At 40.2% G+C, this 15,935-nt stretch overlaps 1 protein-coding gene across 2 annotated transcripts in view; it reads left to right on the top strand.

Moving 5' to 3' along the window:
• Window positions 1–15,546, top strand: part of clcn6 (chloride channel 6) — a 64,593-nt gene extending 49,047 nt beyond the window's left edge. Inside the window, exons 19-23 of one of the 2 annotated variants that reach the window (XM_072244983.1) lie at window positions 1,261–1,418; window positions 2,213–2,369; window positions 3,502–3,609; window positions 12,718–12,843; window positions 12,938–15,546. In XM_072244983.1, the coding sequence (XP_072101084.1) occupies window positions 1,261–1,418; window positions 2,213–2,369; window positions 3,502–3,609; window positions 12,718–12,843; window positions 12,938–13,018 (630 nt within the window). In that variant the 3' untranslated portion in view covers window positions 13,019–15,546. Of the gene's footprint in view, window positions 1–1,260; window positions 1,419–2,212; window positions 2,370–3,091; window positions 3,128–3,501; window positions 3,610–12,717; window positions 12,844–12,937 lie in introns of those variants that run through there. The other variant, XM_072244984.1, reaches the window with a different exon arrangement.
• The last annotated feature ends 389 nt before the right edge of the window (window positions 15,547–15,935 follow it).

The following is a 15,935-nucleotide window of genomic DNA, read 5'->3' as shown; positions in this document are numbered from 1 at the left end:
TATGCAAGTCAGGCCGCATCTATGGAAGGGTATAAACAGTTGCCGTTTTGGACTGAGATCTTTCAGCAGGACTGAAAAGGAAGGCTGCAGAAGCCAAAACAAGAAGATGGGGGAGGGGAATTTAATTAGTCTGTCAATTGCAAGACACACAAAATGCTGGAGGAGCTCAGCAGGTCAGGCAGTATCTGTGGAAATTAACAAACAGTTGACATTTTGGGCCAGGACCCTAGTTCAGGACTGAGAAGAAAGGGGAAGAAGCCAGAATAAAATGGTGGGGGGAGGGGAAGGAGGCTAACTGGAAGGTGGTAGGTGAAGCTAGGTGGGTGGGAAAGGTCAAGGGCTGAAGAAGGAGGAGTCTGATGGGAAAGGGAAAAGGACCATAGGAGAAAGGGAAGGAGGAGGGGACGTGGGGGAAGTGATAGGCAGATGAGAAGAGGTAAAAGGCCAGAGGATGATTCTACCAGTTGCCATGCCCAGTCTTCTGTAACTTGTCATTTGCCAAGTCTTCAATCAAACACAAGATTTATTCCTAAAGTACTCCTAAAAGCTGCCCCATATGATAATGTGCCTGAATATCTCCTATTCTGGCTTGGAATTATTTTTGATTTTTTTTTGTGTCTTAAAATGTAAAATTAATGCAAAATGTGAAATGTTGTGTTGAACACTCCACTTCCAGTCTTAACTGGGTTTCCCAGCATTGTGCTGGAAATCACTTCCCTCGTTCTGTGACAAGAAGAATTGAAGATTCTGTTCATTTCAATAAGTATTCACCGCTTTTGAATTAAGAGGCTTAAGTTACCTCCTAGTGTGTTTTTAATTATTTTCAAAATTTTATTCTGTTATATCATTTGCATTTATGTTAATAGTTTTTAAATGTTTTCAGAGTTTAGGGACATCAAAAGAATACATTTTTATTAGGAAGCAGGGTTTTTTTCCCTTCGCAGTGCCATTGGAGGGCTTGGCACCTGACTGAGATGCAGAAGGTCAGCAAGGTGAGCTCTCCATCTCTGGCTCAGCAAGGTGGGCCCTCTAACTCTGGCTAAGTTCTGGTTGTTCAACTGGTCCAGGAGGATTTGGCCTTGGCACTGCTCTGTCTTTGGGTTAATTTATGATTCCTGCATCACAAGGCATTATGGAAGGATCAGGGCTGTTAACTACAAGTAGTGTCATTATGTCAGCAGTTTATAGACTTCTGACTGCTCCTTTGAGTGAGTATGTGTGTGTGTGTTTTGAGGCTCACAGTCTATTTCATCGTTCCAGAAATCAAGTATACTGACTCGAGCCGGAGAACAATACAAACGGAGCCAGTCGATGAAATCCTACCCATCGAGTGAGCTGAGGAATGTTTGTGATGAACTGGTGAATACTGAGGTTGCTGAGGATGGAGAGGACATTCTGCAGCAAATGCTGGAGCGAAGGTTGGTGTTGTTCATTCTTCTATTCGTTTCTTTTGGTGTGCCTTGTCTCACTATAGTCAAATGAAATCACTTAAATATTTAGATTAGTAGATTTCTGGGTCATTGGCCAACTACTGACAATACTACTCCTTCAGTGCACAGAGTTATGATATCTGGAGAATTAATTTCTTTCTGCAGTGCATGTCTGTAATATATCTTGGAAGTTGAAAACAAACATGATCTTTTAACTGTTTTAGAAAATTATAGCGGGATGACATTTTAATTATGGTGAGTGGCAGGCCACTGGTGATGTTTAGGGGAAGCTGTCAACTCTAAAGTGTCTACCAGAGGTTGAGCCTTGCCTTTGCACGTGCACACAGGGGTTAGTTCCTTTACCGGGCTGCAGTCCCTGGCTCTGCTAGATGCAGAAGTATTGAGTGATAATATAAGTGAGAAGTGCTAGGTGGACATCTTTCACCTTTGCTCTAATGTGATGCCATGTTTTAACATCAACTGAAGTGTCTGGTAGTTCATGACCATCTAAAGAGAGACATTCTTTAAGTAGTGGACTCTGGATCACACCATGGGCTATTTTGGAATTTCATACCAGGAATTTTTGATACAGGGAAACATTTCTGGAATGTTGGAGCTCCTTTGTTTGAGATGAATCAGATAATTTCACACCATGCCCTGTGACATTCTTTTTAACCATTATCTAGTTCAACTATCAGAACGTCTTTCAATGGTTTGTAATTGTCCTGTTCAACCTTGTTTGTGTGCTCACTCAGTTACTGACAGCCCTCCTGTTTGCGCAGACATGCTCCTTATCCAAATCTTTACCCTGACCAGTCTCCCAGTGAGGACTGGACAATGGAGGAGCGCTTTCGACCTTTAACTTTTCATGGCCTTATTCTGAGATCGCAGCTGGTTACCTTGCTAGTACGTGGAGTGTGCTACTCAGAGACCCATTCAGTAAGTGCTGGGCAAAATGTTGCCTTTCTGTTTAATAAAACACTTGAATTTTAATTACTATTTAAACTATTTCATACTTTCATAGAATGTTTTGTGCACAGGAGCATCTCTGTGAGTTAGAAGTGACCAGTTTATTGGACTAATGTGCAGTAGGTTTGATAGTTATTTTGCATTGCGTTGAAATTGTATTAAGATGGTCGTTAAAGAGCAATATCGTATGCTAACTGGTGAAGGGGAAGGAGAAGGCAAATGTACAATGTTAAAGGGGTAATATTAAGCATGCACTTAACATTAACCCTTTAAATGGGCAGCTCAGTAGCGTAGCAGTTAGCCTAATGCTATTGCAGTGTCAGTGAACTGGGTTCAGTTCCTGCCGCTGTGTGTAAGGAATGTGTATGTTCTCCCAGGAATGTGTGGGTTTCCTCTGGGTCCTTCCACGTTCCAAAGACATGCAGGTTAGTGGGCTAATTGGCCACATGGTTGTAATTGGGTGGTGCTCGCTTCTTGGGCCAGAACGGCTTGTTACCGTGTTGTATCTCTAAAATAAAATAAAAATAAAGTGCAGGAAAATACCTAAAGACTACAAACTCTATGAGTGGTACTGAAATAATAAAACAATAAAATCCAAGTGTAGAGGAGCAAACAGAATGTGCAATGTTTAACTGTATGGCACAGAATAAAATGGAAAAGTGAATTGATTAAATGGTGCAATGTTCTCCTAGGGTTGATGAAATGAAGCCTCATCTCTGGGATCACAGGTCTGTATGAAATGTTTTGTGCCTCGGAGAGAGCTATCTACAAAGTAAACCAAGAGGATAAGATAGTTTAGCACTTGGAACTTAAAAGTCAGTAATAAGCCAATGCTCTACAAGCAGTCAGCAATAAATGAGAAAACAGGTAAATTTTGGACCCATCTCTTGAGCCATTTATACAGAATTATCTCTAGCAATTAAGGGAAAAGAAATACAGTGTCTGCCTTAATATCTGCAGCAAAAGTGTAGAAATGAGATTTGTTCTAGTAAGATGACTAAAGTATACAAAAAGCCCTTTGCATCTCTAATTAAATGTTTTAGTCTTCTCCTTTACTCATTTTCTTGGTTACTGTCTCAATCTTCCTCACTCCGCCTTTCAGAGTTCAACACAGCCACGGTTATCGTACTCTGAGATGACTGAAGACTATCCTCGGTACCCTGATGTTCATGACCTCGATCTGACCCTCCTCAATCCACGTATGATTGTGGTAAGTGTTTGCTCATGTTGGAGTTCCAAAATAAATCAGTGACCAGCATCTGTCTGTGTCCTGGAAGATTTACTTCATGCAGCAATGCCAGGAGCATAATTAGATTAGTTGCTTCATAAAGTCTTTTGGTCAATGTGTGCTCAGTTTACTTTCCTGTACATTTTACTTACTTGAATATTTGTATTGGTTTAGTTAGTCATTGGCAGATCTGACTAAATCTCACTGTTAGGGACTAATTTCCACACTATTTGAAGTACATATAAAGTTAATATTTAGCTTCTCACATCCATCAATGATGTTAAAAGCCTCCTCCTTACCCCCTGTTCCCTTAGATCCATCAATGTGCAAAATGCTGAGACAGATTGAAACCACCTGGATATCTATGTCCCAGCCTTCTCTGCATTTAGTCCATTGGTCCAAGGTACCCCCTGTCTTAGCTTCGAAACAACCACCTGTTCCGATCTCTATTTTTAATCAACAGTTGACATTTTACAAGGATGGCCCCTATCCTTCATAAACCTGAGTTCAATTAACCTCTCCTGCCTGCTTTCCTAACTAAGTTTATGGTGGTCACTCTGTCTTTGTTTAACACTACCCTCCTTCATTCTAACAGGAATTCTGCATTTGCTCTCTTTTGAACCCCTGCTCTTGGTGCCCCACTTTTGGTCACTGTCTTCAGTTATTTAGTTCTAGAATTTCAATTAAGCCTGTTCACTTTTCTCTTCTCATTTAAGATTCTCATTAACTTTATGTCAAGTTCATAATCTCCTTTTCTTTTAGATCCAATGGCTAATGTTATTTTTTTTAAAATCAAATTCCTGGAAGTACTTGAGTCTTCTAAAAAATAAAGGGTGCTTTGTAACTGCAGTTCTTAAGATTTTTTTAAAATTAGGATTTTATTTATGGACTAGGACAGAAAACAAGTGGGTTTAATCTGGGAGATCTGCTTTAATTTGTTGCCAGTGGCAGTAACCTTGATGGTAGGATCTTTCAAATCATTAAATAGAAAACTCTATGTAAGTAAGCTGAGTAACTGGTATCTCCTTGGTTAATGAGGCCCTCCAATGGTTGAAGTCAACCATGGATGTGGGGTCTTGGCTGACCACCTTGTTACTGTCAGTCAAGCCAGGGCACCATGATTAATGAAAATTTGATTACAGAGCATAACCTTTATTTAATTTAGATCTTTTGGTTTGGGAGATGTCCATCCTACCTTCGTAAACAGCTGTCCTGCATTTATAAACCTCCTCTCCTGATGCATTATTTAATGTAACCTGGGTCAGACAAATGTGGCTTGTGGTTCATTTGGTTTTCATGTTATTCGATCGGAGTTCAAGACTGTATACTTAGGCGCATAGATCTCTGTTATCAGAATGCAATTAATTATTGCATCCTCTAGCCAGAAAATGAAAATCAATTGAGCTCATTCAAAGCTATTTTAAATGGAATATATATGATAAATAACAGAGTAGCAAGCTCATTAGAAACAGAAATAAGAATATTTGAATATCTGGACCCCTGTGCACTACTTTAAACTGTATCAACGCATATTTAGCACATATAGAGGATGAGTTAACTAATTGAAGAATTTTATCCCATTTTTCAATTGGTACAGTAATACAGTTCTCTTTCCCAGTTTTAATTTTATTAGATATATCAGGACATAAATTCATAATTATATTATAAATAATTGCTACAACACCTTTCTGAAAAAGATTTAAATCTAAAATTTTTTCCAAAATATCCATTGGATATAAATGTGGAAAATTAGGAGAAACAGTAATTAAAAAGTTTCTAACCTGTAAATATCTAAAAAAGTGAGATCTAGGTAAATTATATTTATTAGATAGTTGTACAAAGGACATAAAACAATTATCCAAAAATAAATCACAAGATTGTACTATGCCTTTGATTTTCCAATCTAAATAAGTTTGATCCATAGTGGAAGGTTGAAAAAAGAAATTAGTTATAATAGGACTTGCTAAAATAAATTGGTTCAACCCAAAAAATTTTTGAAATTGAAACCATGTATGTAAAGTATGTTTAACTATGGGGTTATTCATTTGTTTATACAATTTAGAAAGAGTAAAAGGAAGCAAAGTCCCTAAAACAGAACCCAGTGAAAACCCTTGTAAAGAATTGCATTCAAGATTCACCCAATGTAGACTTGAAGTTACATCCAAGTCCCATAACCAAAATTTTAAGTATCGAATGTTAATTGCCCAATAGTAAAATCTAAAATTCGGGATTGCTAACCCCTCCGCCCCCCCCCCCTTTTTTAGATTTCTGTAAATACCTTTTACCTAACCTAGGATTTTTTGTTCTGCCATATATATGAGGACATTCTTGAATCAACATTATCAAAAAAAAGATTTTGGAATAAAAATTGGTTCTGATTGAAATACATATAAAAAATTTAGGCAAAATAATCATCTTGATAGCATTGATCCGACCCATCAGTGACAGAGACGTTGGTGACCATTTAGTAAACAAAAGTTTAATCTGGTCAATTAAAGGTAAAAAATTAGCTTTAAATAAATATTTATGCTTTTTCGTGATTTTAACCCCTAAATATACGAAAGAGTCAGTAACCAATTTAAATGGTAAACATCCATAAATAGAAACCTGCTTATTTAGGGGAAATAATTCACTCCTATTAAGGTTCAAGAAAAATTACTAAATTGAGCCAACAAAGATAAAATAACAGGAATTGAATTCTCCTGATCGGAGATATATAATAACAAATCATCTGCACATAATGATAATTTATGTATTTCATTTCCACGAGTCTCGGATAGCAATTGCTAAAGGTTCAAGTGCAATATTAAATAATAAAGGACTAAGAAGGCAACCTTGCCTAGTACCACGAGATAAACGAAAAAAGGGAGAACTTTGATTATTAGTACAAACTGAAGCTACAGGCTGTCGGAAGCAGGTTGTTGGGTGACAGTCGGGGGGGAAAGCGAAGGTGAGCGGACAGGTAGTGCAGAGCGCCCCTGTAGCCATTCCCCTGAATAATAAGTTTACCATCCTGGATACTGTTGGTGGGGACGACCGACCAGGTGTGAGCCATGGTGGTAGGGCCTCCGGCATTGAGTCTGACCCTGTGGCGCAGAAGGGTGGGACAGAGAAGAGGAGAGCTGTCGTCATAGGAGACTCTATAGTCAGGGGAGCAGACAGGAGGTTTTGTGGACGTGAGAAGGACACCCGCATAGTTTGTTGCCTCCCGGGTGCCAGGGTCCGGGATGTCTCTGACCGGGTGCACAACATCCTAGTACGAGAGGGAAAGCAACCAGAAGTCGTGATACATGTTGGGACCAACGACATAGGCAGGAAGAGGGATGAGGTCCTGAAGTGTGAGTTTTGGGAACTAGGCAGAAGGCTGAAGGACAGGACCTCAAGGGTGACGTTCTCAGGATTGCTGCCAGTGCTACGTGATAGTGATGGTAAGAATTGGAGGAGGTGGCAGTTGAATGTGTGGCTGAGGAGTTGGTGCAGGGAGCAGGGTTTTAGATTTTTAGATCATTGGGATCTCTTCTGGGGAAGGTGGGACCTGGACAGATTGGATGGGTTGCACCTGAACTCGAGGGGGAGCAATATCCTTGCAGGTAGGTTTGCTAGCATGGTTCGGGAGGGTTTAAACTAATTTGTGAGGGGGATGGGACCCAGAGCGATAGAGCAGTGAAAGAAGTGCATGGAGTAAAGCCAGATCTAACATACAGAGAGGCTTTGAGGAAAGAGAAGCAGAATAAACGGTGTCAAGACAGTAAGGTAGAAGGGCTGAAATGTGTGTACCTCAATGCAAGAAGCATCAGGAACAAAGGTGATGAACTGAGAGCTTGGATACATACATGGAATTATGATGTAGTGGCCATTACAGAGACTTGGCTGGCACCAGGGCAGGAATGGATTCTCAATATTCCTGGATTTCAGTGCTTTAAAAGGGATAGAGAGGGCGGAAAAAGGGGAGGAGGGGTGGCATTACTGGTCAGGGATACTATTACAGCTACAGAAAGGGTGGGTAATGTAGCAGGATCCTCTTTTGAGTCAATATGGGCGGAAGTCAGGAACAGGAAGGGAGCAGTTACTCTACTGGGGGTTTTCTATAGGCCCCCTGGTAGCAGCAGAGATACAGATGAGCAGATTGGGAGGCAGATTTTGGAAAGGTGCCAGAATAACAGGGTTGTTATCATGGGTGACTTTAACTTCCCTAATATTGATTGGCACCTGATTAGTTCCAAGGATTTAGATGGGGCAGAGTTTGTTAAGTGTGTCCAGGATGGATTCCTGTCACAGTATGTGGACAGGCCAACCAGGGGGAATCCCATACTAGATCTAGTACTAGGTAATGAACCGGGTCAGGTCACAGATCTCTCAGTGGGTGAGCATCTGGGGGACAGTGACCACCGCTCCCTGGCCTTTATAATTATCATGGAAAAGGATAGAATCAAAAAGGACAGGAAAATTTTTAATTGGGGAAAGGCAAATTATGAGGCTATAAGGCTAGAACTTGCGGGTGTGAATTAGGATGATGTTTTTGCAGGGAAATGTACCATGGACATGTGGTTGATGTTTAGAGATCTCTTGCAGGATGTAAGGGATAAATTTGTCCTGGTGAGGAAGATAAAGAATGCTAGGGTGAAGGAACCATGGGTGACAAGTGAGGTGGAAAATCTAGTCAGGTGGAAGAAGGCAGCATACATGAGGTTTAGGAAGCAAGGATCAGATGGGTCTATTGAGGAATATAGGGTAGCAAGAAAGGAGCTTAAGAAGGGGCTGAGAAGAGCAAGAAGGGGGCATGAGAAGGCCTTGGCAAGTAGGGTAAAGGAAAACCCCAAGGCATTCTTCAATTATGTGAAGAAAAAAAGGATGACAGGAGTGAAGATAGGACCGATTAGAGATAAAGGTGGGAAGATATGCCTGGAGGCTGTGGAACTGAGCGAGGTCCTCAATGAATACTTCTCTTCGGTATTCACCAATGAGAGGGAACTTGATGATGGTGAGGACAATATGAGTGAGGTTGGTGTTCTGGAGCATGTTGATATTAAGGGAGAGGTGGTGTTGGAGTTGTTAAAATACATTAGGACAGATAAGTCCCCGGGACCTGACGTAATATTCCCCAGGCTGCTCCACGAGGCGAGAGAAGAGATTGCTGAGCCTCTGGCTAGGATCTTTATGTCCTGGTTGTCCACGGGAATGGTACCGGAGGATTGGAGGGAGGCAAATGTTGTTCCCTTGTTCAAAAAAGGTAGTAGGGATAGTCCGGGTAATTATAGACCAGTGAGCCTTACGTCTGTTGTGGGAAAGCTGTTGGAAAAGATTCTTAGAGATAGGATCTATAGGCATTTAGAGAATCATGGTCTGATCAGGGACAGTCAACATGGCTTTGTGAAGGGCAGATCATGTCTAACAAGCCTGATAGAGTTCTTTGAGGAGGTGACCAGGCATATAGATGAGGGTAGTGCAGTGGATGTGATCTATATGGATTTTAGTAAGGCATTTGACAAGATTCCACACGGTAGGCTTATTCAGAAAGTTAGAAGGCATGGGATCCAGGGAAGTTGGCCAGGTGGATTCAGAATTGGCTTGCCTGCAGAAAGCAGAGTGTGGTGGTGGAGGGAGTACATTCAGATTGGAGGATTATGACTAGTGGTGTCCCAGAAGGATCTGTTCTGGGACCTCTACTTTTCATGATTTTTATTAACGACCTGGATGTGGGGGTAGAAGGATGGGTTGGCAAGTTTGCAGACGACACAAAGGTTAGTGGTGTTGTAGATAGTGTAGAGGATTGTCAAAGATTGCAGAGAGACATTGATAGGATGCAGAAGTGGGCTGAGAAGTGGCAGATGGAGTTCAACCTGGAGAAGTGTGAGGTGGTACACTTTGGAAGGACAAACTCCAAGGCGGAGTACAAAGTAAATGGCAGGATACTTGGTAGTGTGGAGGAGCAGAGGGATGTCGGGGTACATGTCCATAGATCCCTGAAAGTTGCCTCACAGGTGGATAGGGTAGTTAAGAAAGCTTATGGGATGTTAGCTTTCATAAGTCGAGGGATAGAGTTTAAGAGTCGCGCTGTAATGATGCAGCTCTATAAAACTCTGGTTAGGCCACACTTGGAGTACTGTGTCCAGTTCTGGTCACCTCATTATAGGAAGGATGTGGAAGTATTGGAAAGAATACAGAGGAGATTTACCAGGATGCTGCCTGGTTTAGAAAGTATGCATTATGATCAGAGATTAAGGGAGCTAGGGCTTTACTCTTTGGAGAAGAGGAGGGTGAGAGGAGACATGATAGAGGTGTACAAGATAATAAGAGGAATAGATAGAGTGGATAGCCAGCGCCTCTTCCCCAGGGCACCACTGCTCAATACAAGAGGACATGGCTTTAAGGTAAGGGGTGGGAAGTTCAAGGGGGATATTAGAGGAAGGTTTTTTACTCAGAGAGTGGTTGGTGCGTGGAATGCACTGCCTGAGTCAGTGGTGGAGGCAGATACACTAGTGAAGTTTAAGAGACTACTGGATAGGTATATGGAGGAATCTAAGGTGGGGGCTTATATGGAAGGCAGGGTTTGAGGGTTGGTACAACATTGTGGGCCGAAGGGCCTGCACTGTGCTGTACTGTTCTATGTTCTACAACAATTTAATCCAGGATATAAATGTCGAACTAAAATTGAATTTCTCAAACACACTAAATAAATATGGCCATTCAACTCTATCAAAAGCTTTCTCAGCATCTAATGAAATAATACGTCCCGGAGTGTTAAGTGGAGGGGTATAAACAATATTCATTAACCTCCTGATATTAAAAGATGAATAATGGTTTTTAATAAATCCTGTTTGGTTCACAGAGATAATTTGAGGTAATACCTTCCCTAGCCTAGTTGCTAAAATTTTTGAAAAAATTTTTGAATCTACATTCAAAAGAGATATCGGTCTATATGATGCACAATCAGTAGGATCTTTATTCTTTTTAAGAAGTAAAGAAATAGAAGCTTCATAAAACAGTTGTAATTTACCTAAACTGATTGCTTCTTTGAATATTCTAGACAACCAGGGAGAGAGAATAGAGGAAAAAGACTTAAAAAATTCCACTGTAAAACCATCCGGACCAGGTGCCTTACTGGAATTCATTGATGAGATTACCGCTGTTATTTCATCCTCTGTGATAGGTGTTTCTAATGTTAAACAGTCTTCAGGTGATAATCTCGGAAAATTCAATTTCCTTAGAAAATCATGCATGATGTTAAAATCATGAGGAAAGTCAGAATGATATAAAGAGGTATAAAATTCTTGAAAGGTTTTGTTGATCTCGTCGTGATCAACTGTCAGAGTATCATCATATTTACGGATCTTAGTAATTTGACCTTTAACCGAAGTAGATTTCAATTGATTGGCTAATAATTTACCCGATTTATCACTATGAATATAAAACTCACTTCTGGTTTTCATTAATTGATTTTCGATCAAGGATGTTAATAGTAAACTATGTTCCATTTGGAGTTCAACTCTCTGTTTATAAAGCTCCTACTTGTGATCTTGTAGAGAGAGCTGGAAGAAGGGGTGGTTTGATCAACAATAGAAGTGTTCAGATGCAATCTGCCTAGTAATACCAAAGAGCTCGGGATGTGGCTTTTTCTCTGAGACCGAGTATGCATTGATAGGGCTGATTTGCTTATTCAGGAGCAGGGATTAGCCCAAATCCTGTGTTGTGTTTTTCAGTCACTGCAGTCCCTGCTTAAATTGTGCAAATACTGCCCAAAGTTTTAATACTCCTTGTGACCTGAGTAGGTAGGACACCATTGGCACTAGTAGCTGTAGTTACTATTTCAATTCAAACCAACACTGGTGCTGATATACAGGATCTGAATTCATGTAAAACCTTCACAACCTTGAGACATTGGGTTTTTCATTGCAATTGTTGAAGTAATGCCATCATTTTAACATAGTCATCGAACGCTACAGAATGGGACCGTTCGATCCATCCAGTCTGGGTCAAACTCTTAATATGCCTAGTCCCATTGATCTGAACCTGGATCACAGCCCTTCATACCCTGTCATCCATGTACCTATATCTCTTAAATGTTGAAATTAAACCTGTATCGACCACTTCCACTGGCAGCTTGTTATATACTCTCGCCACTCTCTGAAGAAGTTCCCCCTCATGCTCCCCTTAAACATTTCACCTTTCACCCTTAACCCATGACCTCTAGTTCTAGTCTCATCCAACCTCAATGGAAAAATCTTGGTTGAAATTACCCTATCTATACCCCTCATAATTTTGTATATCTCTATCAAATCTCCCCTCATTCTCCAATGTGGAATAAAGTCCGAACCTATTCAATCTTCCCCTATACATCAAGTCCTCAAGTTGTTGCAAATTGCTAGTAAATTTTCTCTGCACTCTTTCAAGTTTATTGATGTCTTTCTTACAGATAGTAACTGGAACTGCACACAGGTTACTGGAATTGCACACAATAATCCAAACTAGGCCTTACCAATATTTTATACAACTTCAACATTACATCCCAGCTCCCGTACTAAATACTTTGATTTATGAAAGCCAATGTGCCAAAAGCTCTCTTTATGACCCTACCTACCTGTGAATCCACTTTCAAAGAATTATGGATTTGTATTCCCAAATTCCACTGAAATAAAAACATTATCTGTAACTGCTATGCACACTCTCTGGATTGCACTATAGGTATTGGCCTACAAAGTGTGTTTGGATGTCATGAATAAAACTTGAACTTGTAACTTTACGATTCATAAGTTGCAGGGGAAGATGTGGGGGAGGTGCCTGAACACATCAGTGGACCTCTTGAATAATCGCAGCTGTTCTGTTAGATCATGACTAATCCTTAAATTACTTTTATGCTTATTCCCAGATCTCTTGCTCTTCTAAGCTCAGGCAAGGGGGCACCTTCTTGAGCTACTTTGATTAATATTCATTTTTAGAGGTCAAAAGATGACTGTTAAAACATTCTTAGAAAGAGGAGCAGCTTTTTGTGCTCGTGCTGGTAATGTACAGGATGATAACTTTACAACTGGCTGTCCCTGACTGTCAGGTATGCATCTGTTTATTGAACTGTTTGTCTTGTCTCTGCATTAGGATATCACACCTTACATGAATCCCTGCCCATACACAGTCTCGCCAAACACACACGTGTCTCAAGTATTCAACCTATTCCGTACCATGGGATTGAGGCACCTACCGGTCATCAATGCTGTGGGAGAGGTGAGTTGGGGACAGCGATTCTGCAACTTTGTTGTGTGCGCTTCTGCAGTTAGAAATCTTACCCGAATCTGTTTTCACTTTTCCTTTGGTTTAGATTGTCGGAATCATCACACGACATAATCTGAGCCACGATTTTCTATTGATGAAGCTACGACACCACAATATGACAATTTGATTCCCTCCCTCATGGTGCAACATTCCAGATGCTTCTGCCTCACATTTGCAATGACGGTGATTTTCGGAGCCATCTGAAAAGGCAGGACATCCTTTGGTGCCAGTCTTCTCCACATCCACCTGCCAGACTGGATAAGCAAATAGCCGCTGAAGGGTTTAGCTCCCCGGGTTTTAGTTTTAGTTTGCCTCATTACTTGTCTGTTCAGTCTGTGGCTGAGTTTGTTAATTGTGGAACTAATTAAAGTTGCTTGTACTCGAGTGAAATGGGCAGCAGTGAAAGGTTGTAGTTTGTTTTATGAGATTCAGTGGACCTCCAGACGTCAGAGAATTTTGCAGTGAGGGCAGTCGGCTAAGCATTTTATGGAGCATGGCAAATTGGCTGACTCTGCAATTTTCTCATGGTAAATCAATATCAAAAGGACAAGTCTGGGAAAGGCACAAATATGAAACACTAACGAGACAGAAAATAGAGGAACTTACTAATGGATTTATTCAGAGATTGGTGACTGCTCTTTTTGGCGTTTTGTTTAAACACTAGATCTGCAGATTAACTAGATATTGTAATTCAGATAAATCTGTTCCTGCGCACAGATTTGGAAGTTTGGTTTTAAAAGTTGCAGACCAGAAAATGCAGTAATACAGTTTCCAACTGAATGGAGCAAGGTCAGGATCTTTGCATGGTTGGTTGAAGGAACTCGTTTATCAGTATCCACAGTTTGTTCCATTTCAGTATCTCTCATAATCCTCGTGGGAGGAATCTGTTGCAGTTATTAACTGGTTCACTCTGAACCTTGTCGTGTCACAGTTGCTCTTATTTCCATGGTAACACAATTTGGGGAGCTGCACATCTCAAGTTGTAACACAATCCGTGTAAGTGATGTCTTGCATGACGCCACGACATCAAAAGTTGTCCGCTTGACGGTGATCAGTGAGTGGCAGATCTGAAAGCAAAATTGAATTGGGAAAAATGTAACAAGTCCTCCAATGAAGCCGTTAATTATTTTTTGAAGTAGGTATAATTGTAACAGAGTTGTCTTTTGCCATGAATGCAACAGCCCAGGGAAAAGAAGAGATATTAAGGCGATTGGTGTGCTGAAGAATATAATTAAAATTGCTAGAATTGATGAGAAGTGGGAGTTGCTGGTTGAAGTATTGTGCAAAATTAGGTAGAAGCTAGTGAGCTGGCCACCACTGCCACACTGTTTTGCTGTGTGCGCTGTGGCCTACAGAGACTTCTCAATTAAGGGAAATTACATTTGCATGTGTATTGAGGGCACAGTTATTCTTCATTCTTTTCTGTAAGTGGAAAAGCAATACCATGTTGTTAAACTTGAGGAGTGTACTGTACTTATGAAGGGTTAAACCACACAAAGGGAACCCTAGAGCTCTGGATCATGAAATGAAAGGGAAAAAAACTCAAATTCTGAGCCTCCAATCAGAGACCATTGTTCTTAATTCCCTTTAAATTCTGTATCCAATTTTTTTTTGTCTTTAAGAGTTTTAATTATTTTTAAGATTAAAAAATAGTAATTTGGGACTTGAAGTTTTTAGTACAAGTCTTAGCTTTTGTTTTCAGTGTGTTCATTGCACTTAACCTGCCTTCCCTGTCACCTTAAGTTTTCATCATTTTGATTCACACTTATTGTACAGCCCTAGTGGACCGGAACCTGTACCCTGGATGTGTAAAGTCACTGTAGCAGTTTTTGTGTTTCAGAAATGCTTTGTGATGAGCTTGGGACATTCTGCAAGAAGCAAAATATCACCCAGTTAGTAGTTAGACCCAGATGATACATCTGTTTATTATAAAGCAGCTATCCTTTTTTTTTTCCACTGTTAGGACAATATAGAATATCAGTGTCCTAATTGGAACCTAGGTTGTCAGTTGGGTGAATCTCAACTTAATTTCTGAGCCAGAGAACAACTTTTATTTTGGATACCCTTTTGAGAAGTTTAAGTTGGGCTGTCTGTCTAGCACCAAATTCCACATGATCCTCTATAATTCCCTCAATCCTCAAAAAATAACACCTAAAGGCACGACACAGTCTTGGATTATCTAAGTGTAGCACCATCTCCCATTGATCACCCACCTTCCCCTCCATCTCCAATAGCATGGAACACTGGAATTAAGTGATGGTTAAATCTAGGTTTTATTAATTAACTGACATTCTCAACCACTGAAAACAGTTTCTGAATCTTAAGCCCTGTAACATTTAAAGGCAGTGGAAAAAAAAAGGACCTCCAGGTGAGCAGGGCTGATGTGGGTTCCATTCTCTAATTATGTTATTATTATCTTCAAAGTCTTAATGTCAGATTGATGGATGTTAAGTTGCTGCAACCAGAAGATGATCACATTATCACGTTTGCACTTATTATTTTTTACATTAATTGTTTCACATCAGAGTGCTTCTGAAGCCAAATGTACTTCTCATTTTATTTTTTTATTCCGTGTTTGTAAAAGCTCTGACCTTATAACCACTTATTTTTTTGAAGATTAGGTTACATTAAAATAAAATATTCCCATTTGTGGTGTTTGGGTTGTCGGTTTGTGATTACTTTTACACACACTGAAGAATTTTGAAGCATTAAGAGGATGTTGTGGCAATTTCTCTGTCTTCTTAAATTCCTTGCATCTGGCAAATTGCATAAACTGAATATAATTGCCCTTGAGTTCAGAAGGTTGTGGGTGCAACTTCAGTTCTGATCAAACCATTTTCAAAAGGTTCTCATTGACTTTGTTTTTCTTGTACTCTGCTTGCATTTATAAAGCCCAGGATCCCATATGTTCTTAACACTTTTTCTTAACAATTGGCTAATTGCCAGGCCGGTAATACAGATGCTTATATTGAGAATCAGAGACCCTAGTTCAAATCCAACTATGGCAACTGTGCACTCTAAATTCAGTTAATAGTCTGGAATAT

Source organism: Mobula birostris, chromosome 27 (assembly GCF_030028105.1).
Source record: "Mobula birostris isolate sMobBir1 chromosome 27, sMobBir1.hap1, whole genome shotgun sequence".
Taxonomy (NCBI): domain Eukaryota; kingdom Metazoa; phylum Chordata; class Chondrichthyes; order Myliobatiformes; family Myliobatidae; genus Mobula; species Mobula birostris.
Note: the sequence above shows the minus strand (reverse complement) of the source record. Positions and strands in the feature narration are given on the sequence as shown.